Consider the following 27,899-nt stretch of genomic DNA (forward strand, 5'->3'; position numbering starts at 1 on the left):
ACAATACCCCTAAAATAACCAGTTGATAGTACATTTACCAGGAGGAACAGTTGTAATTATGCCAGGCCCGCTAATCGGAACAGGTGAGTCTTCAATTTTTGCCGGAAGGAGCGGAGGTCAGTAGTGATTCTGATGTCGGGGGGGAGGTCATTCCAGAGGGTTGGGCCCATCACAGAGAAGGCCCTACTCCTTGGTGTCGCCCGTTGGCATTGCCTGGTGGATGGCACCAGGAGAAGCCCCTCCCTGTGTGAGCGAATTGGCCGCAGGGATGTATGTGGGAGGATGCGATCCCGCAAGTAACTAGGTCCCGTGCCATGGAGCGCTTTAAAGATGGTAATCAGCACCTTGAAACGCACCCGAAAAACCACAGGTAGACAGTGCAGCTCGCGCAGGAGAGGTGTTACGTGGGAGTACCTCGTACTCCCCATCACAGCCCGCGCGGCTGCGTTCTGAACTAACTGCAGTCTCCGGGCGCGTCCCAAGGGCAGCCCCATGTAGAGAGCGTTGCAGTAATCCAGGCGGGACGTCACCAGCGCATGAGTGACCGTGCGTAGGGCATCCCGGTCCAGTAGGGGGCGCAATTGGCGCACCAGGCGAACCTGGTGGAACGCCCCCCTTGCCACGGCTGCCACATGGTCATCCATTGACAGCCGGGCATCAAGGAGGACGCCCAAATTGCGCGCCCGTTCCACAGGGGGCAACTGTTCGCCCCCTATGGCCAGCGATGGAATCAGCTGGCTGAACCGAGGTGCCGGTAGCCACAGCCACTCAGTCTTGGAGGGGTTGAGCTTGAGTCTGTTGTCCCCCATCCAGACCCCGACAGCTTCCAAACACCGGGACATCACTTCGACAGCCTCGTTGGGGTGGTTTGGGGTTGAAATATACAGCTGAGTATCATCAGCGTATCAACATTTCACTTTTTCTCTGAGATCTCAAGATATCCCATGTCCAAGATGGCTCACGGGGCTGTTTGAAGGACAAAAGGAAAGTAATGATTTACTTAACAACAATGGCAAGAAAGTTTGTAACATGGGACAAAACTCATTTAACTACTGCCTTGCTTAGCAGCAGAAATTTGGGATTCAGCTGTGGTTCTAAGTCAAGGACTTGTATTGGTCTTAGAGCAGGCAATTTGTCAGACTGACTATTTCAGGTCAGATTAGTACTCTTTCAGAAGTGCAGTTTGTTGGGCCGGTAGCCAAAAACACCAAACCAACCTATACTTACCAATCATTCCTTTTTCTGCCCCTCCCCATATATTTATTAGGGAGAGTGAATAGAGATTGCTTTTCCAATGGCAAGCAATTATGGGAGTGAAGAAAAAGGAAACTGGAGCAATCCAGCAATCCTCTTCCTTAACTTAGTTCACATGAAAGTGGTACGTTTAGCACCAGCCATTGGTACATTGCCGCGGTGGTGAGAGTGCGGTACTGCAGGCTACTTCTGCTGACTGCTGGCCGGTTGCAATTTGGCAGTTCAAATCTCACCAGGCTCAAGGTTGACTCGGCCTTCCATCTTTCTGAGGTAGGTAAAATGAGGACCCAAATTGTTGGGGGCAAGAGGCTGACACTCTAAACCGCTTAGAGAGGTCTGTAAAGCACTATGAAGCGGCATATAAGTCTAAATGCTATTGCTATGGCAATAGGACTCGATGGCCAGGATAACAAATTATACACCAGCCTCATTTTCAGCAAGTTCAAGGACGGGTGGATAGCATTTTAATAGAGCTGTGCTGCCCTCGGAGTCAACTGCACACTGTAAATTTAGAATGAGATTCCTGCATTCTAGCATCTCATTTTACATTCCTTTAAAGAGTGGGTAAAGAGCCTTTATCATAAAGGCTGACATTTATTTATTGCTAAGAATGAATGTCTTTTGTATAGAGTACCTTCAGGTTTTTTTTCACACCAAAGAAGAATACAGCCACAGTGGCAGGAAAATGACCCGTTTCCTCTGGCATGTTTATTCCAATAGTTTAAAAAATGTGTCTTTAATGAACGTGGATAGATAGATATTTGCCCAAATGAGCATTGATGGGTGGTGATTACCAGAGGTGGTATTCACTTATTTTCCCTACCGGTTCACAAATGTGAGCGCACACATTCAATGCATGCGCTCGGCCATCCACGCACGCACTTTGATCATGCACATGGCTTGCACACATGCACATGGCTTGAAAATGTGCCTCAATAGGATGGCATAGAGCCAGGGCCCACCCCTGATTTCCACTACTGGTTTGGGTGAACTGGTCCAAGCCATTGGAATTCCACCTCTGGTGACTACTAAGAATTTGGCCCACCCAGCTTGGTCAGTGTAGGAGGGACGAAGGCAGAGTTTGCCCCTGGGAAGGTGATTAAGAGTCATAAATTTTGAGTTTGCTGTTTGGGGTGAGATGGGGATAATGCTGCTTCTTCTTTTTTTCAGGGAAATCCTTCAGCAATCTGTATAAATACCTCCCTCCTGATGAAGATTTAAAATGCGTATTTACAAATTTGTACTTGAAAAAATCCTGCTTGTGAGGCTTATGCATAGATTTATGACATTTTACGTGTCTCCACCTCTACTTTCCAAAGCTTTTAGAAATGGCAGATTTTCCTCAATATTCTAGATAGCTCCATTCTGCATTCTTGATTTCTCAAACAATTTCACTCTGTCACACTCTCTGCCCCTGGGCTATCTTATTGCTCCGGAATGCAGAGCATAAAACTAAAAAGCTCTAGAGATTTCTTGTTGTTTTTTTTAACACGTCAGTGGAACATGGAAAGGCGACCAATATGCAAGGGGGTCATGCGCCACCTTAAAGCTCGCTTAATCGTGGTCTGCTAAATGAAGCCCAGATATCTGGTTTCTGAAGCAGTCAGTAGAAGTAGCCTGCAGTACTGCACTCTGACCACTGTGCCACCTCAGCTCATATGCTGGGGATTCAATAGAGTGGGGAAACTTTTTTCCCCATTCAAAACAGATGCTCTACCTTTTTTTTCTGCCACTCCCCGACCTGTGCTATTTTCCCAAACTGCTCCCTCCTTTTACTGTAATTTTTGCGCAATAAAGAACATTCAGAAAGAGGGAGAGAGAGAGAAAAAGAAACACACACACACACATACACACAGAGTGAGAGACAGAGACACAGAGAGAGAGACAGAGCGAGGAATAAGAACCTAGGCTGGTACGGAATCTCTATTTCATCTCCAGTTTAAATCTTTAAGGGTTGTGGGATATAAGGCAAAGGCTTCATAATGCTTCATTCCATGGGGTAACATTATTCCATCTCCACTTTTCATGCACACACAGATAAAAAAAAAATGTTATGACATACCTAATCAAATAAGAGAACTAGTAGGAGCTTAATAAATATGATGGTACAATAGAAGATTCCTGTTGGGTGTTCATAATCAGATTCATGTTTAACTGTCTTATAAAGTTGCCATGTGTGAAATATTTCTGTGTGAACAAAGTGTTCTCCTGGCTATTAAACTGATGTTGACATATGTCGCGGAATACATAAATGGATGTATATGGGGAAAGAGAATGAGAGAGAAAATGCGCGCACATCTGGAGCTGTCTAGCAGGCATAATAATGGCAGAGTTCAGAGAACTAATCCCTGCAAATATGAAGCTCCACTCCCTCCCCACCAAAAGACCAATTCTTTTCTCCTACCATTAGGCTATTGTTAGATTCATTTTTAAAGAGAGAGAACCACTTTATAAGTTGTCATATTTTAGGCCAGGTATTGCACAAAAAAAATTACTATAAAATAATATGATAGGATTGATTCCTCCAGGGAATAAACAATAAGCAGTAAGGAGATGTTAACTTTAAAAAAAAAGAGGGAGGGAGAAATTACAATTATCTGCAGGAAATGGATGGTACATCACAGCACATTATCTCTGAGAAGGAAGAGGGAGAGGGAGGCGGGAGGGAGAGGGAGGGAGGGAGAGAGATTTCAAGAGAAAGAGAGAGAAGGTTAAGGCGATGGGAGGAAAGGAATGGAGAGTACTGAGTAATGTTTTTTTCGCAGTTCAATTCCAGCAGTTTAAATAATGAAATGCAGCCAACTAAGGTCCCTCAGCTTTTTTCCCCAGTTCCGATGTCAAGTTTCATCTTCTAGGCTATTAATGATTCATAGGCTCCTCTTTTTTATATTTTTTTTATTTTTTAAACAGAAAAATCTTTCTTTAGACAAAAAAAAAAAAACCACCTAAAACAAAGCCAGAATGTACAAGTAGGAAGGATAGCAGGTGCCTTGCTGAGCGATTCTGGCTGCCTCCTTCTGCTGAGGCCGGGCAAGTCTTGTGGGAATGCCCACCAACCCGACTCTTAATATTTATTTTTTGACATTTCAGACTATTTGTCAAGCAGGGTTGCCTTCCTGAAATCAAAGGCATGGAAGTGGGCTTTTCAAACCTCCAGCTCTCCTGGGCTGCCTAGGAAAACAAACTCGGCCAGCTGTCCATCTTCACCGTTCTCTTATCTCCATATCAGCCACAAGAGTGAAGTTGCTCTTTCTGACTAGGCCTGCCACTCGCTTCAATCAAGCAGCCGTGATTCAAGATCAGATCGCTGCCTTCCTTCACACAAAGACGACCCTCCGTCAACAGAAAGGAAGATCCAAGCACTGAGGGGAGCTACAAAGAAATTGGTTGCTTGTTGGGCAAAGGCACCACATATAGAAGATTGATAAACAGATGTTCTAGCAATTAGGAGTCCAGAGTGCAGAGGTTTTTTTTTTTAATCTGACCTCTAAGAATCCTACTCCAAATTTAACCAAGGGATTTTCCTGGGGATTTTACCTGAAAGTTACAATAAAGAGAATGCCCATTTAATTATCCACGTATTAACTAGAATTGTATTTGCACAACATTGGAAGAGTGAATAAATTCCTATTGATGAGAAGGTGATCAGGAAAATATAGGAAGGTGCACAAATGAAGAGATTAACATTAATAATTAAAGGGAAAGAACAAACCGAATATTATAAGATATGGGGAGTATTTTATCAACGATTAGAGAGAGAGAGAAAAAAAAGGGAAACTGGAAATGAGGGAAGAAGACAAAAAAAAGAGTAGAAAATAGTTACGACAGAGCTATAAATAAGATGATAATTGTTAGTATTATGATGAGGAAGATAATTATGATTAATGTTAGTATTGTATTTTTATTAGAAGATAACGTTAAGAGGAAAATGAATAGGTTAATAATATTCAATTACTTAATATATTGCAATTTTAAGATTAGAGAATTAATATTAATGTGAATGATGTTGTAGATGCTGAAAGCTGTTGCACACAGATATTTATACCCAGACGACACACTGTTCAAGGAAAGATGAAATGTTTATATGTTGAATTTTTTTAAAAAAACCTTTTCTTTAAAAAAAAACTTAACTTCAAGCCATTAAATAGTGTGAATAGAGCTACCATATACCTTTGAGTAAATCTTTACTCAGAAGTTGCCTTTGTGAGAGGGAACTCTCTTACTTTTTAATTAGTGGCACAGCTTACCTCTAGGAGTTGTGGGGATTCCATCACTGGAGGATTTCAAGAAGATACTGGGAAGCCATTTGTCTGGAATGGTATAGAATGTCCTGATTGAGCAGGGGGTTGGAGTAGAAGATCTCCAAGATCTCTTTCCAGTCTTGTTATTATATGTCCTAGGTTCTACTTGAATGTAGATGAACTTAAAGGTAAAGGTAAAGATCCCCCCACACACACACACATCCGTGCTAGTCATTTCTGGCTCTAGGGGGCAGTGCTCATTTCTGTTTCAAAGCCGAATAGCCAGTGCTGTCCGAAAACACTGGGACAAGTAATGGGAGCTCACTCCATTAAGCGGCGCTAGGGATTCGAACTGCTGAACTGCTGACCTTTTGATCAACAACCTCGGCGTCTTAGCCACTGAGCCACTATTGACAATCCATAAAGGAGTGCAGCAATTAGGACAAGCTGGAAGTCCATTTTCCAAAGGACAGATTTTCTAAAAGAACAGATCCCATGAAAGAAGTAGAAACTTTTATTTCATTTCCGGTTGAGTTGTTTCTCCAATTTAAAAAATCCTAGCTCTTCAGATTGGGGGGTATGACAGTTCCTTCAAGCATTTCACGTACTGCAAACTTTGCAAAGTCCTTCTTTCCCTAACAATAGAAGGGCTTCAGGCAAGGGTGCAAGCATTGAAGAGGTCAGCAATTGTTCAACCTTATCACGATTCCAACAAACTGGCATAATATCTTAAAGCATGCCAACACTTTATTTGTCTATGAATGAATTAATTAAATGCATATGTCCCCCAATCTCACTTTTGAGCAACTCTGGACAGCTTATAAATTTAATAACTAAATAAAGTAAATAAAATGTTAGCATGTTCAGGATATTTAAGACATTCAAATGTGTGGCACAACAAAAGGAAAATCATCGTCCTGAATTTTAGGACAACCTGGTTTGTATTGAGGGAAAATATCTGATAATCTCCTTCACACCCCTATCCCCCAAAATGCCAGGACTTCCAAAACTCACAAACCAAGATTACTGCTTTGCATAACAGCAGCGTATTTCTTACATATTTACCAAACAGATGAGCAGATTCCAGTGTTTTCATTGTTCAGAAAACCTTCTTCCAGGGTTTTCTGTCTTCAGAAGATTGGTGCCGTCACTCTGAATTTGAGATCCATATCCTTCCTCTCTTTATGAGACATCACTTCAAACATGACTCTATATTCCAAGTGAATTTTGGATGGGTAAATGTCAAGCAAGAGGTACAGTTTTTCGGCCTCTTGGTCGATTAATTGATTGATAGTTGTAGTAAGCAAATGCAGTTTGGGGATAAACACATTCATTATTTATCACCAGGATCAAGTATGTACACAGAGCTCCAATCAGCTCTGCATCTTTTAACCTGGATAGCATCTTCCCAGTACACAACTAAGGTAAAGGTTCCCCTCGCACATACGTGCTAGTCATTCCTGACTCTAGGGGGCGGTGCTCATCTCCATTTCAAAGAGCCAGTGCTTTTTGAAGATGCCTCTGTAGTTGTGTGGCTGGCATGACTAAATAATAAAAGAAAAGAAAAGAAAAAAATGCAGAAGGCGCACGGAATGCTGTTACCTTCCCACCAAAGATGTTTCCTATTTTTCTACTTGCATGTTTACATGCTTTCAAATTGCTATATTGGCAGAAGCTGGGACAAGTAACGGGAGTTCACTCCGTTACACGGCGCTAGGGATTCTAACTGCCGAACTGCCGACCTTTCTAATCGACAAGCTCAGTGTCTAAAGTAGTGGTTAAAACCGCTAAAGGATACAGCAGGTCATTTGAGCTATTAGGATGGCTAGTAAAAAAAAAAGGTTAAAGGAAGATATTTCTCAACAATTACTGGATTGTATGTTTTACTTGCTCCAGGTAGAATAAAGTATTATTAGGATCCCACATTGCACATGAGTCATGGTGGTGCAGTGGTTAGAATGCAATATTGTGGGCTAGCTATGCCAACTGCCAGCAGTTCGATACAGACCGGCTCAAGGTTGACTCAGCTTTCCATCTTTCCAAGATCAGTCCAATGAGGACGTAGATTGTTGGGGGCAATACGCTGACTCTGTAAACTGCTTAGAGAGGGTTGTAAAACACTGTGAAGTCTAAGTGCTGTTGCTATTGCTAAACAAAAGAACACTTAAATTGAAACCACAAGATGGCATGCGTTTTCTCCTACAATACTTGGGATTCTCCAAAAAATAACTACAGTATCATATTGTGATTCTTTAACACAATGAAGGAGAAAATTCTAAAATAGATGGGAAGCAATCATACTAACTGCATTTGATTCATTTGTCTTGATTGAAATGAAGAGATGTCCTCTTTGTCTTGGCCTCATCACTTTTGGGGGGGATGTACATCTTCTGACTGAAGAGTCCTTGGACATTCCCAGGACTGCAACTGAGCTCTTATGCAAACAGAGGAGAATGATCTATCAATAGCAATGACCCTTCTCTACAATAGCAGAAAATAAAGAGTGCCTTGCAATGAATCACCTACTTAATCCATCTAGTCTAGGATCATGATGATCATTTATGAGCCGCGGTAGCACAGTGGTTAGAGTGCAGTACTGCAGGCTACTTCTGCTGATCACCGCCTGCCAGCAGTTTGGCAGTTCGAATCTCACCAGGCTCAAGGTTAACTCAGCCTTCCACTCTTCTGAGGTGAAGTAAATGAGGACCCAGATTGTTGGGGGCAATAGCACTGACTCTGTCAACGGCTTAGACAAGGCTGTAAAGCACTGTGAAGCGATATGTAAGTCTGAGTACTATTGCTAAGTGAGAAGGAAGGAGGGAAGGAAGGAAGGAAGGACCGTGGTGGTGCAGTGGTGAGACTGCAGTATTGCAGGACAAATTTGCCAACTGCCAGCAGTTCAATTCTGATGGGGCTCAAGGTTGACTCAGCCTTCTATCCTTCCGAGGGGGTAAAATGAGGACCCAGATTGTTGGGGGCAATAGGCTGACTCCATAAATCAGTTAGAGAGGGCTGTAAAGCACTATGAAGTTGTATATAAGTCTAAGTGCTATTGCAATTGTTATGATGACACTGATTGGCAGCCAATCTCCAAAATTTCAGGGCAGAATATGTCCCAACTTTACCTGGACTACCAAGGACTGTCCAGTGATCCTCTATATTGCAAAATAGATATTCCACCAGTGATTAACCTCCTGCGACCACCAAACCATTAAGCCCAAGCAAGGATATGTCCAACTCATTTCAAACACAAGCTGGCATTAATGTAGGCATATTGATAGCATGGGCTTTCAGCAAATGCAGTTCTCCGTTACTTCCAAGCTGGAAAAAAATATACAATGAACCCTAAGTTTTGAATATATATATATGGATGTGCTGGCTTTGTTTCAGTAAGTGGAATGATTGGTTGTGTGGTTGTATCATGATTGGTAGATTGGTGCTGATTGGTGCAGGCTGTGTGTGCATTGTTGTTTTGTATTTTAACGGCTTGGGTGGTGGGTGGTGTTCATTTATTGGCTAGGGCTGGTTTCCAGATGTTTGGTAGGCGGGAGGTATCATCACGTTTGTTCATGCTGTGGGGGTGTTTCTCTATTTCGATGGCTTCCATGATTATTCTCTTGTGGAGGTGTTCTGTTTTGGAGATTAACCTGGCTCCTTCAAAGTTGATTTCATGTCCTGTAGCTTTAAGGTGCTGGAAAAGGGAGGAAGTGCTGAGCATCACAGAACACAAGAACGCAGTAAGAAAAAAAAAAGAAAAAACTTCCTCCCTTTTCCAGCACCTTAAAGCTACAGGACATGAAATCACCTTAAAGCTACAGGACATGAAATCAACTCTTCGACCTCATGCCTGTGAGAGACCTCTTCGAAACGTCACCAAGATACTCTCAATCTTACACGGGAAAAGACCCGAATACACCAAAAATCTGCATACCTGTACCCATGAAAATCTACGAAAACAATTCATAAGGAGGCTGTGTGTGTGTGTGTTTGTGTGTGTGTGTGTATGTATGTATATGTATATATGCATATGTATGTATGTATGTATGTATGTATGTGTACATACGTACATACATACATACATACATACATACATACATACATACATACATACATACATAATCAGTCAACTGTCTATTCTATTTGAAACTGGAGCCTGTCTGGCTTGTGGCTATCATCTGTATTAATCCATAATGAATAGTCAAAACAAACAAACAAACAAACACCCTCTTGCATTCATGAATTCACAGAGGATGCAATAATCAATCTTAGAATTTCTCAGCTAAGTTTCTGTTTCCTAATGCTGCATATTTAGCGTTTGCCAGTTGTCACCGGCAGATGTAATAAAACCTCTTTTGCCATCTATTATTTCAATATTTAAGCAATGCTGATTTGACAACCATACGGTTTGCTAACAAGTTAGTTAAATATTAAAATAACCATTTGGAAAAAGCATGAATTATGGTGCACACACAAAATACAGCTCACAAATAATGGATATACAAGCCTAAAGGCTGTCTCTGGGTAACTAAAGTGATTTAACAACATTTCGTTTCACATGCATTTAGATTTGACTCAGTGTTTTGGAACACAACAGGATGGAAAGAAAGAAAAACAATGACCCACCAACCTTATTTGCCATCATAGTTTGGAACCATATCATAGATGGCAATTTTGGTTTGTATAAAGGTGAAAAATGTGAACAAATTTCCCTAAAATAAAATGCCTGTAGATTTGGAACTGCAGGTCTCCCCTGACTTTCCAGCTGCCATCCATGTAAATAGTCAAGAAGAAATAAAAGTAGGCCTTGACTTACAACCTCAATTGATCCCAACATTTCTGTTGTTAAGCAAGACAGTTGTTAAATAATTTTTGCCCCATTTCGACCTTTCCTGCCACAATTGTCAGGTGAATCACTTCAGTTGTTAAGTCAAGCTTGACACAGCCTTCCATCTTTTCAAGGTCAGTAAAATGAGGACCCAGATTGTTGGGGAACAATAGGCTGACTGTAAGCCGCTTAGAGAGGGCTGTAAAAGCACTGTGAAGCGGTATATAAGTCTAAGTGTTATTGCTATTGCTATGTAAAGCACTATGAAGCAATATATAAGGCTAAGTGCTATTGCTATGTCAAGCACTATGAAGTGGTATATAAGGCTAAGTGCTATTGCTATTGTAAGCTAACTCTGCCTACCACTAGCAGTTCGATCCTGACCAGCTCAAGGTTGACTCAGCCTTCCATCCTTCCGAGGTGGGTAAAATGAGGACCCAGATTGTTGGGGGCAATAAGCTGACTCTCTAAACCGCTTAGAGAGGGCCGTAAAGCACTGTAAAGTGATATATAAGTGCTATTGCTATTAGACGGTTGTTAAGTGAATCTGGCTTCCTGGTTGACTTTGATTGTCAGAAGGTTGCAAAAAAGTGACCACTGCAACTATCCTACATACAAGTCTGTTTCCAAGCATCTGAATTTTGATCACGTGATCACTGCAGCAGTCGTAAGTGTTAAAAAAGCTCATAAGCCCTTATAACTTTGAACAGTTGCTGTTATAAGTTGAGGACTGCCTACACATCAGTTTATCCACACAGCAGTTGGCAGGCTGCTCAAAATACCACCAAGCTCAGAGAGCATCAAGGACCCCATAGTTACGTACTACATATTACATACATAGTTACATCCTGCCATCCTGGGCCCAACATTTGGGAAGCCAGGCTCTGCCTGTCACAAGCCAAGACAAAGGGTGAGTGATGGAGGAGTAACACTTCCTTAAAAAAAAACCTTGGTCCAGCTGGCCCGGCTGGTAGCCCCTCGTAAGGGCCCCTTTCCAGGGTTACAGGAGAAGACGGTCAACAGTTTTGAAGGCGGAAGAGGGATCTACGCCCCAACGGCAGATAAAGCGGCAGAGCCATCTTCTAGGAGAAGGGAAACTCTGATTACAAACCTCCACTGCCTTGTGGCTACATCCACTCCTGGAAAAGGCTTCAGGAGTCAACCTCGAGGCAAAATCCAGAGCCGGAATCCCGGAAGCAGTTCGTGACTGTGTACAACCATGTTCTGGTAACTCCTGCGACGCAGCTGGAACCAATCGTATCGGCTCTGCTGTTCCATTGGACTATTTCAATGACGTGGAGTGGGGAGGATCTGCTGCTTGGGTAACAGTCTACCCTCCATATTAATCTACCCAGGCCTCGTGCTCTGGAGAGGACACTCCAGCTTTACCTCTTTCCAGAGCACGATAACATTGTCTTTTGAGACTGAAGGATGCCTATGCCACATAGTTACATAGCTGCAAATATCATCTTTGATCGAAACAACATATATGTCATTTTGATCCTCTATCCATTACTATCCATTATGTTGGAAACTTAACTGGCTATATTACTTTTTCCCCTCTTGGCAACTAAGGAACATAATTACGCACACTTCTCCCAACACAAGCATATCATTCCTCATGTATGCATTTTTGCAAGTATTTTTTCCCTAATGTAATACATTTTCAAACATCATTTTCACTAATATGTGCTTGTTGTGTGTACTTTCTCCTAATATATGCAGATTGCTCTGTAATTTTTGGCTGGGGAACTGCATCTCAAAATTTAGAGAAGTGCCACTATGAATAATGATAGTTTTGGTCTGTGAATGGAGTGAAAAAGAATAAATCAGGAAAGTTTGTACTGGGGCTAGAAATCAAAAGGTCTTTTGTGTCCAATATCAACGCCACAACCCCATTCCTAATTAACAGCTCATTTTAACTCTTGAAGAAGTCTATTTGCCTCTCTAAATATATAAAGATTTAAATTTTGGGGAGAGTTTTCTTTGAAGGAAAATTAAAATGTTATTTGGAGCTATTCCTTTCTACTTGCTACATGGAGCCTAAAAAAGGTTTATCTCCTTAAATTTGTACAACACATTGGCTTTAGCATACCTTAAACAGGAACCTCATAAGAAATCATCTCCTATTGCAGAGGCATCCAAACTTGGCAACTTTTAAGACTTGTGGACTTCAACTTGAAGAATTCCTCGCCCAGCCATGGTGGCTAGGGAATTTTAGACATTGAAGCCATAAGTCTTAAAATTGCCAAGTTTGGAGACCCCTGTTCTATTACATTTGAATTCCCTGAAGTTCTCCAGGTTCTTGAGAAGTTTACTTTGGTTTTTAAATCTGAAAGTCTCTTATAAAATTAGATGTTTTTGAAAGCTGAAACTAAGTCTGTTTTGCAACCCTGTTCGCTCTTCCAAGAAACTATTACTATGCTAAATTGCGGTAATGAGCTTTGGTGTTCACCCTGGTTTTAAGGTAAAGGTAAAGGTTCCCCTCGCATATGTGTGCGAGTTGTTCCCGACTCTAGGGGGTAGTGCTCATCTCCAATTCAAAGCCAAAGAGGCAGCGCTGTCCGAAGACGTTTCTGTGGTCATGTGGCCAGCATGACTAAATGTTGAAGGAGCACGGAATGCTATTACCTTCCCACCAAAGGTGGTTCCTATTTTTCTACTTGCATTTTTACATGCTTTCAAACTGCTAGGTTGGCAGAAGCTGGGACACATAATGGGAGCTCACTCCATTATGTGGTGCTAGGGATTCGAACCGTTCAACTGTCAACCTTTCTAATCAACACTCTCAACGTCTTAGCCACTGAGCCACCTTACCACCCTGGTTTTACAAGGACCCAAATGATTATTTCAAAAAACTGTTTGGGTTGTAAGCATGCGCCCTGTAGTGGGAGATTTATTCTTATCCATCAGATTCCAACTTCCCCAAAATAGACCTTTTCCATCTTATTTATTTAGAAATGCACTTGATTAGGTTTCCGGATGGACTTTCTTCACCATTACAACTATAACTGATTGTTGAAATAATCACAGAATGCACTCCAAGTATTATACATTGTGGGCTGTTATCTTGTGGTCATTTGTGGAGTCTATAGTATAGGTAGTCCTTGTCTTACAGCCATTCGTTTGAAGTTACAGCAGCACTGGAAAAAGTTAATTATTTTTCACATTTACAACCGTTGCAGCATCCCCGTGTTTATGTGAGCAAAATTCGGACACTTTTGTGGCAACTGGCATATATTTACGATGGTCGCAGTGTCCCCAGATCACGTTATTCCCCCTTTGTGACCTTCTGACATACAAAGTCATGGGGAAGTCAGCTTCACTTAACAACCGTGTTACTAACTTAACAACTGCACTGATTTGTTTAAGAACGGTGGCAAGAAAGGTCGTAAAATGGGGCAAGACTCACTACCGACTGTCTTGCTTAGCAGCGGAAATTTTGGGCTCGATTGTAGTGGCACCATTCTTATGAAGTGGTGTAGGATTTCCTGCGTAAGCAGGGAGTTGAACTAGGTCTCTTCCAATTCTGTTATTCCATTCCATTCCATTCCATTCCATTCCATTTCATTCTTCTATTCTATTCTATTCTATTCTTCATTCCTCTATTCTATTCTATTCTATTCTTCATTCCTCTATTCTATTTTATTCTTCATTCCTCCATTCTATTCTATTCTATTCTATTATTCTTCATTCCTCCATTCTATTCTATTCTATTCTTCATTCCTCCATTCTATTCTATTCTATTCTATTCTATTCTATTCTATTCTACTCTATTGTTCACTATTCTATTCTTCATTCCTCTATTCTATTCTATTCTTCATTCCTCCATTCTATTCTATTCTATTATTCTTCATTCCTCCATTCTATTCTATTCTATTCTATTCTTCATTCCTCCATTCTATTCTATTCTATTCTATTCTATTCTATTCTATTCTATTCTATTCTATTCTATTCTATTCTTCTTCATTCCTCCATTCTATTCTATTCTATTATCTGAGAGCTTTCTCTTTCAATCTTTTAGATACTATTTCTAAACTTCTTGTCTTCATAAACCTTTACTATGGAAACACCAGATGAACAGCTTTGTATATTTTTCATTTCTCCCCACTCCTTTTACTGCATACCTTTTTCTTTAACTTATATTCTTGTTTTATATTGTGAATGTTATCTTTTTAAATCTACTTTGATAATTTTGTGGTTCAAAATATAAAAATATAATTGCAGACACAACATCTTGCAAAACAAATTATCCCAGTACAACTTGCTAATATTTAAAGATCCCCTCCCATAGCTAGGTAGCAGAAATATATTTAACAACTACCACAACAGTAATGACACACACACACACACATCGTTAAATGAGGTGAAAAATAATGAACGTGTTCAGATATCAATCCTCCTGGTTTAATTTGCTCCAAATGGGTTGCTTTTTCTCTGGCTAAAGCTATTAGTAGGCAGCTTAATAATTTCAAAGTTCAATTTATCTGCAAACAAACATAAGGGTTAATGACTAAATTATATGTTATTTTATTAGAGGACAAGATTTTGTCATTGGGTGAATGAAACTCAGCTTTGGAAAATGACCTACAAACTACCATTTAAGGAAAAGGATTTGGAATTAAGTTTCGGGGTTCTAAGGCTATATTTTCATTTTCTACCCAAGGAACAGGAAATTCTATCAAAATAATGCATGGCTTTGGTGAAAATTGCATGTAAAAATAAATCAAACCTCTGCTGGAATAATTAATGAAAAATACACATATTTTCATCTGTGACAGATATGCCCAGGAATTAAAAACATCTAAGACTTACTATTTATAAGAAATGCATAAAATAATATATCAGTAAATCAAAATCCCCTCCCCCCGTTAGTTTTGGGAAGAATATTCATTAAGTTTGAAGGAAAATCTAAAGAGATAGTGATTCATATATTGAGCCTGGTAAGACTGGTGATGACAGAACATCAAAAAAACAGGGATTTTAGCTAAGCGGTAGATTTTGGGATATATAGAGACAATTTAACTTATTTGTATAGCATTGAACAGAGAGAAATGCAACCATATTCTTTTTTGTTATTTTTTAATCAGTTTAAAAAAGAACTGCCAACTTGTTATAATGCGATATGAAAAGAAAGGTGGAATTTCTAAAAAGTTCTAGAGTTGCTAGGTAATGGCCTAGATGAAAAATATTCACAAGGAAAGCTTTGAAAGTCCTAACGTACAAACATTTCATATTCTGGGACATTTAAATGTTGCCTTGTTTTTATTTGTTTTGCTTGTCTTGGCTTTTACATTGATTCCAGGGGGTCCCGTCTGAAGAGCCTATAGAGAGGCCGCCAATGAGATTTGTTTCTTGGCAATCATTCAAAGGGAGTCTCCATGAAAAAAATCTCACCATCTATGGTTAGCCTGGATGGGCAATGTTTGTACAAATGGAAAGAGGAAACAGAACTGCAAAGGAGCAGACTGGATACTTCCAAACTCCTTGATCAATTGTTGTGCAGATCCATTAGAGATTATCAGATCGGCATGATCCAAGGCCATCAACAGGACTGGGAATGCTCTTCTCATCATTTCTACTCAAAGGGGCCAAAACCAGAGACGGTATCTTACCAGTTTGGACCAGTTCACCCAAACTGGTAGCAGAAATCATGGATGGTCCCATCCACTTGCCCTGGCTCTATGGCATCCCATTTAGGCCCCTTTTTTTGCCAAAAGCAGGGAAAGTTGAGCGCATGCGTGGTAGTGGCACACCCTCACATTTGCGAACCAGTAGGGAAGGTAAGTGAATAGAACGCTGGGCCAAACAGTATGATACATAGAATAACAGAATAATAGAATTACAGAAGCGGAAGGGAGCTTCCAGGTCTTCTAATCCAACCCCCTGCTGAAGCAGCAGACCCTACAGCATTCCAGACAAGTCCACTCTCTTCTTAAATGCCTCCAGAGAGGGAGCACCCACAACTCTGAAGCTATCCCATTGGTTAATTGTTCTTCTCACCGTTAAGAAATTTCTCCTTAGTTCTAAGGTTGCTTCTCTCTTTGATTAGTACATAGCACATGGAAACAATCATTACCATAGGATGCCAACTTCAGATGAATCCTAGCTCATCCTGCATTATTTTTTTTCCTTTCAGTGACTAATCAGAGGCAGGTAGGACGTTCACAAATAGGATATAAACATGGGAGAACTTTCCAACGCATGTTCCTCAGCAATTGCTAAGAGAGACAGATTACATTACTAGAGATTTATATCAAAGGACTTACCTTTTCAGAAATCATGTTGATTCTTCTTTTGCAAAACCTATTCTTCTGCCGCCCTGATAATTTTGCTTATATACTACTTTTTGCCAGTGTATATAAAATCAGTAATAAGCCATCTGGATCACTTTTCTAAAAGTGGTATTATGTTGCTTACTTTCTATTCTTCTGGTACAGTGTGTACTCTTGGGTATATATTAGGGAGTTATGGTTAGAAAATTTGCAATTTCGTGACAGTTCTTTTACAATTCTCAGAAAACCTTTCGAAATGGCAGCTCGTTGTTTGCTGGTCTGTCAATTAACAACCTGTTGCTGTTATTTCCTGCATTTTCCCAAACTCTGTTCTTGAAAACAGTAATCTGGACACAAATAGGTACCCACTGTTGGATTGGGTAATGGATAGGCATACACAGGCTTAACGGTAACAACAGCTCTTTATTGAGTACAACAAGTGAGAACATCCAGCAAAGGTTGAGTCTGACAACACCCCTTTGATAGGGAACTGTCAGACCCTTCGGCCAATAGGATTAAACCTCTGTTCCCGCCGGAACAGAGGACCTTGGTGGAAACCACTGTAGTTAGAACAAGAATCTAACACCCCTCCCCTCTTGGATGGAACAATCCTATTGAGCCAAATTCGAGCCAAAACTGTTTGTACATGTTTGAAAAGTTGCACCTCATTTGCAGCCGATACTAAGATGTCGTCGAAATAGGGGATGACTCCTAGGATCCCCTGCAAAAGCCATTCCATGATGCTTTGGAACAGTCCAGGGGCGATACTAACACCGAATTGTAGGCGGTGACATTTGAATGCACCCCTGTGAGTCACAATGGTTTGGGGCTCTGCCATAGTGCCATCTACAGGCAATTGTTGGTATGCCTGCGCCATGTCCAATTTTGCAAAAAAAATTCCGGGTCCTAATGAATGAAGGAGGTGCTGTACAATGGTGGGTTCCGGATCTCGGTGCAACCAGTACAGTGCAACGGGGCCAGGCGTCCACCACATGAACATGTGCAGCACATGCATGCACGCTTACTACCCACAACGCCCCAGCTTCTCAGTGGAGTGTGGTGCAGGTGCCATACGCTCCGTGCGTGGAAGCCCCGAAAACCTCAAATACCGGTAAGGAGTGTGGGCGGGCAAGTTGGCCCTCCGGAGCACCATACCGGAACGGTACCTGGTGCTCCAGGCAGGCACCGGTACACCCGTACTGGGGCGTACTGGTCGTAACCCACCACTGGTGCACATATGCTCTTGATGCACACTGAGCACACATACACAGTGCAATAAAAATATTCTGCACATGCACAGAAGCAAAAATCCGGTTCTCTAGGCATCACTACCAGTTCCAGCGACCCAGGCTACCAAACCACTACCGATTCAGCCAAACCGGTCCGAACCGGTAGGAACCCACCACTGGCCATACTCTATTTTCCCATCTACAGCAACTCATTGAAGAAATCTGTTGCGTCTGAGGATTTCTAGTTTCTCAGGAACTACACTTTCTTTGACATATAGAATGACATCTCTTCCAATAAGTTTTTTTCCATGTTATTCCTCAAGAAACTGCATCCAGAAATAACAACATTCTACTGGTTCTACGATATCCAACTTGTTCCCACCAAGTTTCCATTATTTTTACTACAACTCCTATAAAAACCAAACATCACAGCTCCCTAATTTTGGCTTGGAGGCTTCTAGCCTTTGCAAGGAAATACTTATGATCTGTATCTTCCCACGGGTCTTTGATATGTGCATTATTTTTCTCTTGTGATCCTTTAGCTCCTTTTACATTTGACTGTTCATGATCTTGGCTTATTTATAACCTGTTTCTATTCAAACATTCAGAAATATTTCCACCCACATTCCCCGAGGTTAAATTTGCATCTAATCAGGCACGGAAGTGAATGCATTATTTTCTCTCAAAACATACATTGATTAAACTTATTTTGACTTTTTTTTTTTAACCTGGGCAGTCAAGAAGTATAAGCCAAATGAAAAATGATGTTCCAATTTGCACATTATTCTAAGGGGTGCAGATCCGGTCAGTTCACAGAGGAATTCACAAACACAACATTCCTTAATCATCTGGACACTGGGCAAAAGAGATGCATGTTTCAAGCGTGTCGGAGAACAAAATGAAAATACGAAGAAAGAACATTTACAGTAACAGCCTTGTTAATCTCTATTACTCCACTACACAAAGTCAGAAATTCTTTCCATTGTTTCTTTGTACAAGCTGATCCCAGAAGATGTATTTCCTTTTCAAAATCTGGTAGTAATTGTTCCTATGGTTCATTAAATCTTTGAATCAAATAATCACTTCCTTGGAACATCAGTAAATGTCAGACTAAGAAAAGCACCAGCATAGATTATTCTCCACTGCTGGAAATGCTCTATTAAACAAGCATACAAAAACCTACAACAGGGAAACTTCTCTTTCTTTATTATTTCTAATTATACATTTGACCCCCTCCTCCTCATCAAACCTATATTTAAGGTCTTAGTACTGGTGCTACCATTCTTATCCCTCTAAGGCTGAGTTTAATCTGAAACAGTTGAAGATGGGAGTAACGATGCATCTCAGAATGCAAATATATTCTGTTGATACAGTTAAAACTTTGAAAGGCTATGGTAGCCAGGGCTTCCAAAGTTCCTTGGAGTTGTAACCTTTCCTGTTTCCTGGTTTCTAAAACTCAAGGAAGGTAGCATGCGATAGGTTGCTCTGAGATTTTAACATGCTGTAAGCCATCATGGGCAGTAGTATCATTGTCAAAGTAGAAAATAACACTTTCAATTTTGCCTTAAAATAAATTGAGACCAATGCGAAATTGAGAGGGAAGGTACATTACATTGATTTTTAATTGGAAGTAACAAAATATGGATTCCTTCCAAGTGGGAATTGCCTATTAGTCTGGATTTTAAAAAAAATGAATTTTAGCAACAATGCAAATCCAAAGTATTCAAATTCATTTGCAGCTTGCTCCGACAGTGAGGATAAAGTTATTTCGCAACTTATTACCATCAACATAATTATCAGGCATCAGGACCCAAAAAACTACCGTATTTTTTGGAGTATAAGATACACTTTCCCCCCCCCTAAAAGAGGGTGAAAATTTGGGTGTGTCTTATACACCAAATGTAGCCCCACGCACCCATCGGCCACCACCCTTTGACCATTTTTGGCCTGTTCCAGGATGCAGGGATTGCCACAGACCATCGCCACATCCATGCTTTGCATTTTTGGCCTCTGTGCCTTGCATTTTCAGCCACCGAATGCTTCATTTCAGACCCATTCAAGGGTGCGGGGATCACCAGAGCACATCACCACCAATTGCCACCTCTGTGCATTGCATTGTGTTTTTGGCCTCCATATGCCCCATTTTTGGCCTCTGCACATTGTGTTTTTGGGTGGTTCCAGGCAGCGGGGATCATCAGCGCTGGCGGTGGTGATCCTCGCCGCATGAACCACCTGAAAATGCAACGTGTAGGGGCCAAATATGGGGTGTGTGGAGGCCAAAAAGGTGATGCGCAGAGGCCGAAAACGTAATGTGTGGAGGCAGCAATCAGTGGCGATGTGCTCTGGCAATCCCAGCAGCCTTGAATGGGTCTGAAATGGAGTGTTCAGTGGCTGAAAATGAGAGGCACGGAGGCGGTGGGATGGTCTGTAGCAATCGCTGAAGCCTGGAACAGCTGATTGGAGGTATTCCAGGAGGCCAATCCACCCACCAATCAGCTGCTTGTGCTGAATCGGGCTGCAATAATGTGCTGAAGCTGATCTGACTATTTGCTATTTGCTGCAAGGATGCTAGCCAGATGAATACTGTTGGTGGGCAGAGGCAGAATTTTTTTCCCTTGTTTTCCTCCCCCAAAACTAAGGTGTGTCTTATACTCCAAAAAATACAGTATATCAAACGTTAATAACATATATAGTTAAAAAGTTACCTATGGAAGTGAAACAACACACTCTCTTTCCAAGTGTGATGTCTTTACTTACTCATACCTTACAAGTATTAGGTCAAGAATTCAAATTGACCAGATGCCTAGTGAAACTCACATCCTTATGGTTGATTAAGATAATTAGCAAATACTTGGTGGTTTCTGGCATACTCAAAGTATTACACAGACATGATGATTTTAACTACCTTATAACATTAGTCATTATTGTTACCGCCATACTGTAACAGGGGTCACTTATAGATAGTATTGAGAAATGAACTTGGAAGTTCCCTAATGGTAACGCATGCCTATTTGAATTAGACGACAAAAGCTCTCTTGTCTTTGATATATAATAATGAGAGGCAAATTGTTTGGGATGCTGAAGTTCAAGGCAGAAGGGGAACAAGTCAGGCTGAACACTGGCGGAGTAATTAGATATGGGACATTACAATCAGTTCCCACCACAAAACGTTGTAATCAGTGAATAAGATGCATTAAGAAAAGCCACATTGGTGATCAGAATGCTAGGAACAAAATCAAGGCACATTTGCATAGTTGCATTGATCCCAAACTGAACAGGCACTTAGTAGGCTGAAAGCAGCAGTGGGTATCCTACAATACAAGTTGGCTTAACACCTTGGAATTCTATACTTCTATTGATATTCCGTATGGGTTTATGTCTATTGTACTGAGCTGCCTTCATCGTCAATTCTGATTCCTTCCCATCACTCTTGACTACATACTGGATTTCCTACGTGACAACATTTTACTCCTCCGGCTGCTTCAGAAGACCCATCATTCTTCCAAAACTGAAATCTGACATTCTTGCGATTCTCCGCATCCACAAATTTCAAGCTAGGAGGTATGTTGTCCATTAAATTGCAGGCGTTCTGCTTCATCTGACTTCTACAGTCATACATTCTACTTCACTTAATCTCTCCGGTCCTGATTTCCCTAAATTGATCCGGTCGACCAAAGCAAGCACTCCACGGTGGCTCAAATATGTCACCGTTAAAGCAGTATTTTGATGAAGGGCATATGTGTTCAGCGGCAAGAGCTAAATTTCTCCAGTGAGAATTTATCTCATAATTGACACATTAACATCCCACTTGTCAGAATGTCTGGATCACGTTTGACGCGAGAGTCTTTTCAGAGGCTGTGTGGAATCCAAAAGGTAGCTGAATAAGGTCTTCATCATGTAAGGAAATTACTTAAGTCATCCTAATCTTTAAAGAGCTGGCCCATACATACCTTCCTTATCATGACTTTTTAAAAACAGTCTAATCACAGCCTCTCTAATCTAACAGGAGGTCTTTCTGTTGAAAATATTGGCTGCCTCCTTTGCTTTTTTAATTAGAAATATAGCTCAATAGATAGTGACCTTCCCTAGTTAGGGAGAAGGCTCAACATATTCGTTCACAGAATACACATCAAATGACATGTCCATGGAGATTCTCAGTCATCCAGGTCATGGTTGTCCCAAAGGTGCTTTCCCCCCCCCCCCAAGAGTCAACTGGACTTTCTGAGCTGAAGAAGCTTCTTAGATGAGAAGCAAAACGTCTTCAAAGAAAAACCAGAAAGTCCAAGTTGCCTCTCGAAAAAGCACCTTTGGGACACCAAATAAAGGAGAATATTTGTAGCTCAGGATTGAAATGAGGGTTCCTTGGCACTGTCTGAATGTGATTGTTTTCTTGCAAACATTTCATGACCCAACTAAGTCACATCATCAGCACTAGAAGGGAGTGGGGGGAGGAGGAGGAGGACGACTGTGGGATCCTTGGTGCTCTCTGCTTGGTTGTTTTTTTTTTCCAGATGTTCATTACCCAAACTAGATAACATCAGCTGACCAGTACCACATATAGGCATCAAATGCTTCAGAAAACACACAAATGTAAAGGCTAGCATTGATGATGTTACCTAGTCGGGTAATGAAATATCTGCCAGAAAACAAACAAACTCAGAGAGCACTAAGGACTCCGCACACCAAGCTAAAATATGTTTGAGTTTGGCTTAGCAAGTTGTGGGAATCCATATGATCCCATATGCCAATTATGATTGAATAAAGTATACTTAGTGCATATCCCCATCAAGGTGTTGGGTTGATACTCTGCATTTTTCCAGTACCCTATGAGATTCAAGAATGCCCTCCAGGGGGCTCCCTTCTCCTGCCCAAGAAGGACAGCCTTCAACTAACACTGCTTAGAATCTTCATAATGAATTAGCTTTTTTTCTATTTTTACAAATTGCTCATTACTTTTAGTGGTATGATCAGATCCGCTTGCTGGTTGACTACAGTTATGCTTCACTCATACAACTCAAAGGAAAGTTGCAAAAGTTGTAAAAGTTAGGCTCGCGGGCCTAACTTCCAGCTGTAGAACAAAATGCAGAGGCATGCTTGAACCAGGCCAATGGCAGAGAGATGCTTTAGCTCAAGGAATGTCCTTCTTCCCCAAATGCAAACCTTTGGATTGTCAACAAGCGCCAAGGAAATAAATACGTGACACACTGGTGGGAAATTTATTGATCTTTTTTGTCTTCCCAAGAAAAGAGTCAGTGCAGCAGTTTAATTAGAAAATAAAGTGTTTATTAAGAAACTAGACATAAAGACCTCTAGAGTCTCTGTGGAAGGGGAAATTCCCATTTTCATAGCACAAGATGATGAACATGGAGAGAAGAGGGGAAATGGTTTGGAATGAGGGGTTCTTATTCAATAATGAGGTAATGATTACAATAATTAAAATCGAAAACCATCTTTCTCTCTCTTTCTCTCTCTCTCTTTCTCTCTCTCTCTTTCTCTCTCTCTCTTTTTCTTCTTAAGACTCGCAACTTAAAGCCTCCAACTTCGATGGCCCAAAGATAGGTTCATTTCACCCTTTTTTAATATATGAATTCCTTCAAATAAAGGAATTACTACCTGCTCCTCAGTTTTCCAAGCTCCTTCTCCTCGATAGTTTGCCCTAAGAAACATGGCGTAAATACACACAATAGTTGGCTATACGTATAAAAAAAATGAGACGCAATTGTGTGAATAGGCTGCTTTGGGGGTGGGTAGAACTTAACGTGACACACAATAAAATAAAACTTTTTTTTTTGAAATGTTGTGCAAAATGCGATTCCAATTTTTATTTAGAAGAAAAAGTAGGGCACATCTATTAAAAGTCTGGAAAAACAAGGAGCTCAGATTTGATGGCAGTGGGTTCAATGGCATTCCTCACAAATAACATCAAGACCAGGAATCTCACCTTGAATTAACTTTAGACCTAAGCTGAAAACTAGCACGACAAATCTCGTGGGTGTATATAAATATATATATATGCAACCCTCAGCTAGTGATCAGTTACTTAGGTTAATTTCCAACATACATTGCTTTGACAAAAGCAAACCTATAGTGACATTACAATTTTGGTTTTCAGTTCTCATTGGAATGATTTGCTGTTTCAAGCTTAAAAACCGGGTGGATTCATGTGGCTACTTTTCCATGTTGTTAAAGTTCTCTGTGGCTTTTGCACTTGACTTGATTATTGGAGCAAACCAGCAAGAAAATAAATAAAATGATACGTTTTATAAATAAACCTCTTCTGCAATTTGCAGGAAAATACATTTCAGCCGTTTTTTTAGGATTTTGTGTGTGTGTGTGTGTGTGTGTGTGTGTGTGTGTGTGTGTGTGTGTGTGTGTGTGAAAGAAAACCCCATTAAAGACAAAATGCCTCTGCAGTACGCCTAACTCTTAAAAGATCTTCAGGGCTTCGGTCTTCGTTCATCTTACCCCAAGAGAGAAATTGATCAAGATAAGCAATTTTGGAAGCTGTACAGCACTGCAGAAACATTTGGCAAATCTGATGGCTCAAATAATTATCTGCAACAAGCTAAAAATCTAAACAAATATTTTTGGTCTAGTCTGTCTAACCCCTTGTCCTTAATAACAGTTTCACACACTTTTCGGAGCCAGTGGGAATATTTGTAATTTGGAGAGGATGCCATAGGATATTTTTAAAAAATGGTTGTCTCGGGAAACTTCCTTATTCCTAAATTATGAGCATGGCAGTCGCTCAACATCAATTCATCAAAAGACAAAGCTTTACAGTTGCTCCCAGTCACAATCCTTAATCTTACCCCAAGCTCTTCCCTCTTTCTTCCTCGGAGTTAGGTATTCTTCCAGATAAAATCTAGCTTCGACAATAAAGCGTTTTTACTTCTAAGACTGTTATTAGGCTCAGAGGATCTCGAAGCAGATAAACATTTTGCTGGAGTCTAAAATACTTCATTCTGCAGCATACAGGTAGCCCTCAAATGAGGGCCACAATAGAGCCCAACGTTTATGTCGCTAAGCAAAGCAGATGTTAAGTAAACTTTGCTCCATTTTATGACCTTTCTTGCCACAGTTCTCAAGTGAATCGCTGCAGTCGTTAAGTTAGTAACATAGGCGTTAAGTGAATCTGGCTTCCCCATTGACTTTGCTTGTCAGAAGGTCACAAAAGGTAATCCACAGGATCCCCGGAGACTGCAACCGTCATAAATATGAACCAGTTGCCAAGCATCCCAGTTCTGATCAGATGACTATGGGGATGCTGCAAAGGTTCATAAGTGTGAAAAATTGTCATGTAAGTCACTTTTTTTCCACGGTTATTTAGTGAACTGTCACTAAATAAACTGTTGTAAATTGAGGACTACCTGTTCTAGATTCACCTTTATTTTCAATGAAATGATAATAATCATAGCAGTCATATATATATATATATATATATATATATAGTGTGGGGCAAGGGAGTCTGGAGCACCAAGAGAGTTGCCTCGGAATGCATTAGTGTCCATAGGAAACATATTTGCTATTCCAAGTTTTGCATTTGTATATATTCCTAGATAATGAGTGGAAGCGTATTAAGGAGCAATGCAGAAGGACAGATTTTCTGACAGGGAGAACAATGAATCGATGGAACAGCTTGCCTCCTGGAGTTGCAAGTGTTCCATCGCTGGAGGTTTTCAAAAATAGACTGGACAACCATTTGACTAGGATGGTGTAAGCAGTGGTGGGATTCAAATAATTTAACAACCTGTTCTCTGCCTTAATAACCAACTGGGGTAGGTGTGGCTCGGTGGTCATGTGACTGTGTGGCATGGCCAACTCAACATCACTCAAGTTGATGAGCACTTTGCCTTAGCTGTTACAATGTAATAAGGATTAACCGGAGAGGCAGTTTCTGTAAGCAGGGCAATAAAGATGAGGCTAGAAACAACACCAGAATGTTTCCTTCCTGCCTTCCTTACAGGATTAGCCCTGTAAAGTGGGAAAAAAAACAAAAGGAGATTTCTTCCAACAACCGCTTCTCTGAATTGCTTAGAAAGTTAACAACCGGTTCTCCCGAATAGGTGCGAACCGGCTGAATCCAACCTCCAGGTGTAAGGCCTCCTACCTTGAGCAAGGAATTAGATTGGAAGACGTCCCTTCCAGACTTATCATTCTATGTTCCACATTCTTTCACTACATTTGACCAAGACTCTGACGGAGCTTATCTAATATTGATCATTCTGTCCCGTCCCCCTCCCCATCGGAAACTGAGGGGAAAAATACTGAACAGATATTTCTCTCCAGGATTGATATCAAGGCCAGCATTCTTCCTGCTTCCATTGCAAAGGTTTTGAGATGGAGTTAAGGTGCGAGAAAGAAGAACAGAACGTAGCTGTCTATATAGAGATCTGAGTCTAGAATCAATATTTGTATTGACACCAGAGTCTTATTCCAATCTCCTTTTGCTTAGTTTGTATGCCTTGAGCCAACCATACATTCAGGGTGCGTGACAGAATTATAATACATCTCTAACTTGGCGAGAAATTAATGGAAAGGGATGGAAGAGGAGGGGAAAATGAGATAGGAAGGCAGAAAAGACGGTTGGTTTGCAGATCGGAGAATGAATTTAAAAACAAAACAAAAAACTTGTGGGTTTCTTCTACATTTTTTTTGTCCCTAGGCTTGTTGAGATCTGCAACACCACTCCTCATCCATCCATGGTGTGAAGTCCAGGAGCACCTTACCTCCCCACCATCCCACAAATGCATGTTCACACCCGCACACATCCACACAACTCCCATCCCCAGAGATAAAGCCATTATACAAGCAGCAGGGAAAAGGCTGGTGTACAAAAACAGAACACAGATAGCCGAAGAGCAGGTCGAACGCACAAAAGGCACATACAATCGCACGCACGCGCACAAACAGAAGATCCCCCTACAAATAAATTTGTATTCAAAACAAAGCCACCAATATCATCTTTTTTTGGGGGGGAGGGTAAGCGTAGCAGCCCAGTTTTTTCCCCCCCTTGATTGCTTTTCCATATAGGTTCTGGTACAATAGCTTTATGACTAGATGGGATACAAGGAGGGGGCGAAGAAGTGGAGGCTGCCTTCGTTTTAACCTTTTCTTACCAAGGGTCTTCACTCTGTTAAAACATCTTCTGAAGTCTCATCTCTTCTCGCTTTGGAGTATCCTCCCATAACCTTAACTACTTGCAAGTTGAGAGAGAGAGAAAGTGGTCTTCATTGAACGTTGTGACATCACAAGGATTCCAAGGCAGAAAAGACCACCACGCTAAAATTTCCGGATTCAGATCAGTTGCTTGGGTCTTGTTTATTTTTATATAAGAAAAAAAAAATCAAAGTGCAACCATTGTGACGCATCCTTTGAGAACATCTTTATCTTATTTTTCCCCCTTCAATAAAAACAACAACAACAAAATATAATTTGTTGCTCTGCTTTGCTCCTGTTATGCCTTGCAGCAACATCGCAACCGATGGAGGGGAAAAAAAAGAACACAAGGACCAACAGAAGAGGACAACATTCCTTTGAACTGGTGGCAGGAGGGAAAAAAACACAAAGTGCACCCCTTTGTTGTTGTTGTTGTTGTTGTTTTTTCAGCAGGAGGCAGACTGAGGTCCGATCCCACCCGGCGGTGGCTTTGATCTGTGTACAGACCATGCTTTTGTGAAAGTGTCCCCATAAAACTCTCAAAGGGCACAACCAACAAACTTGACATGGAAAGAAGGAACCTGTCCGAGGAGGTGGCTTTCTTTTTTTTTTCTTTTTGATTTCACTTTTTTTTTGTCTTTCACCTTTTTTTGTTTTTGCGCTGTTGATTGTGTGTGAGTTTTTTGTTTTTGTTCTTTTTAAAAGCCATGACGTCCTTTGCTGAAATATACACTGACATCTTCAACATAAATGCCATGATGGTTAAGAGGATTAGAATGTCCAGGAAGGGTTATTGGATTCAACATAATTTCTCTGAAACCTAAAACGGGGGGAAATTGGGGGGTTTGGGGGAGGAAGGAAACAAAACAAAAGAGAACAAAAAAAATAAAGCAGAAGAGATAATAAAGAGTGGGAG

At 40.9% G+C, this 27,899-nt stretch overlaps 1 protein-coding gene across 13 annotated transcripts in view; it reads right to left on the bottom strand.

Moving 5' to 3' along the window:
- NTRK3 (neurotrophic receptor tyrosine kinase 3) overlaps positions 1-27,899 on the bottom strand; it is a 589,676-nt gene that overhangs the window by 87,847 nt on the left and 473,930 nt on the right. For 2 of the 13 annotated variants that reach the window (XM_081964819.1, XM_081964818.1), the window contains one exon: positions 23,111-27,803. The exons of the other annotated variants lie outside the window; for them this stretch is intronic. In XM_081964819.1, the coding sequence (XP_081820945.1) occupies positions 27,682-27,803 (122 nt within the window). In that variant the 3' untranslated portion in view covers positions 23,111-27,681. Of the gene's footprint in view, positions 1-23,110; positions 27,804-27,899 lie in introns of those variants that run through there. 13 annotated transcript variants of the gene reach the window in all.

Source organism: Natrix helvetica (genome assembly GCF_964273705.1).
Source record: "Natrix helvetica genome assembly, chromosome: 12".
Classification (NCBI taxonomy): Eukaryota; Metazoa; Chordata; class Lepidosauria; order Squamata; family Natricidae; genus Natrix; species Natrix helvetica.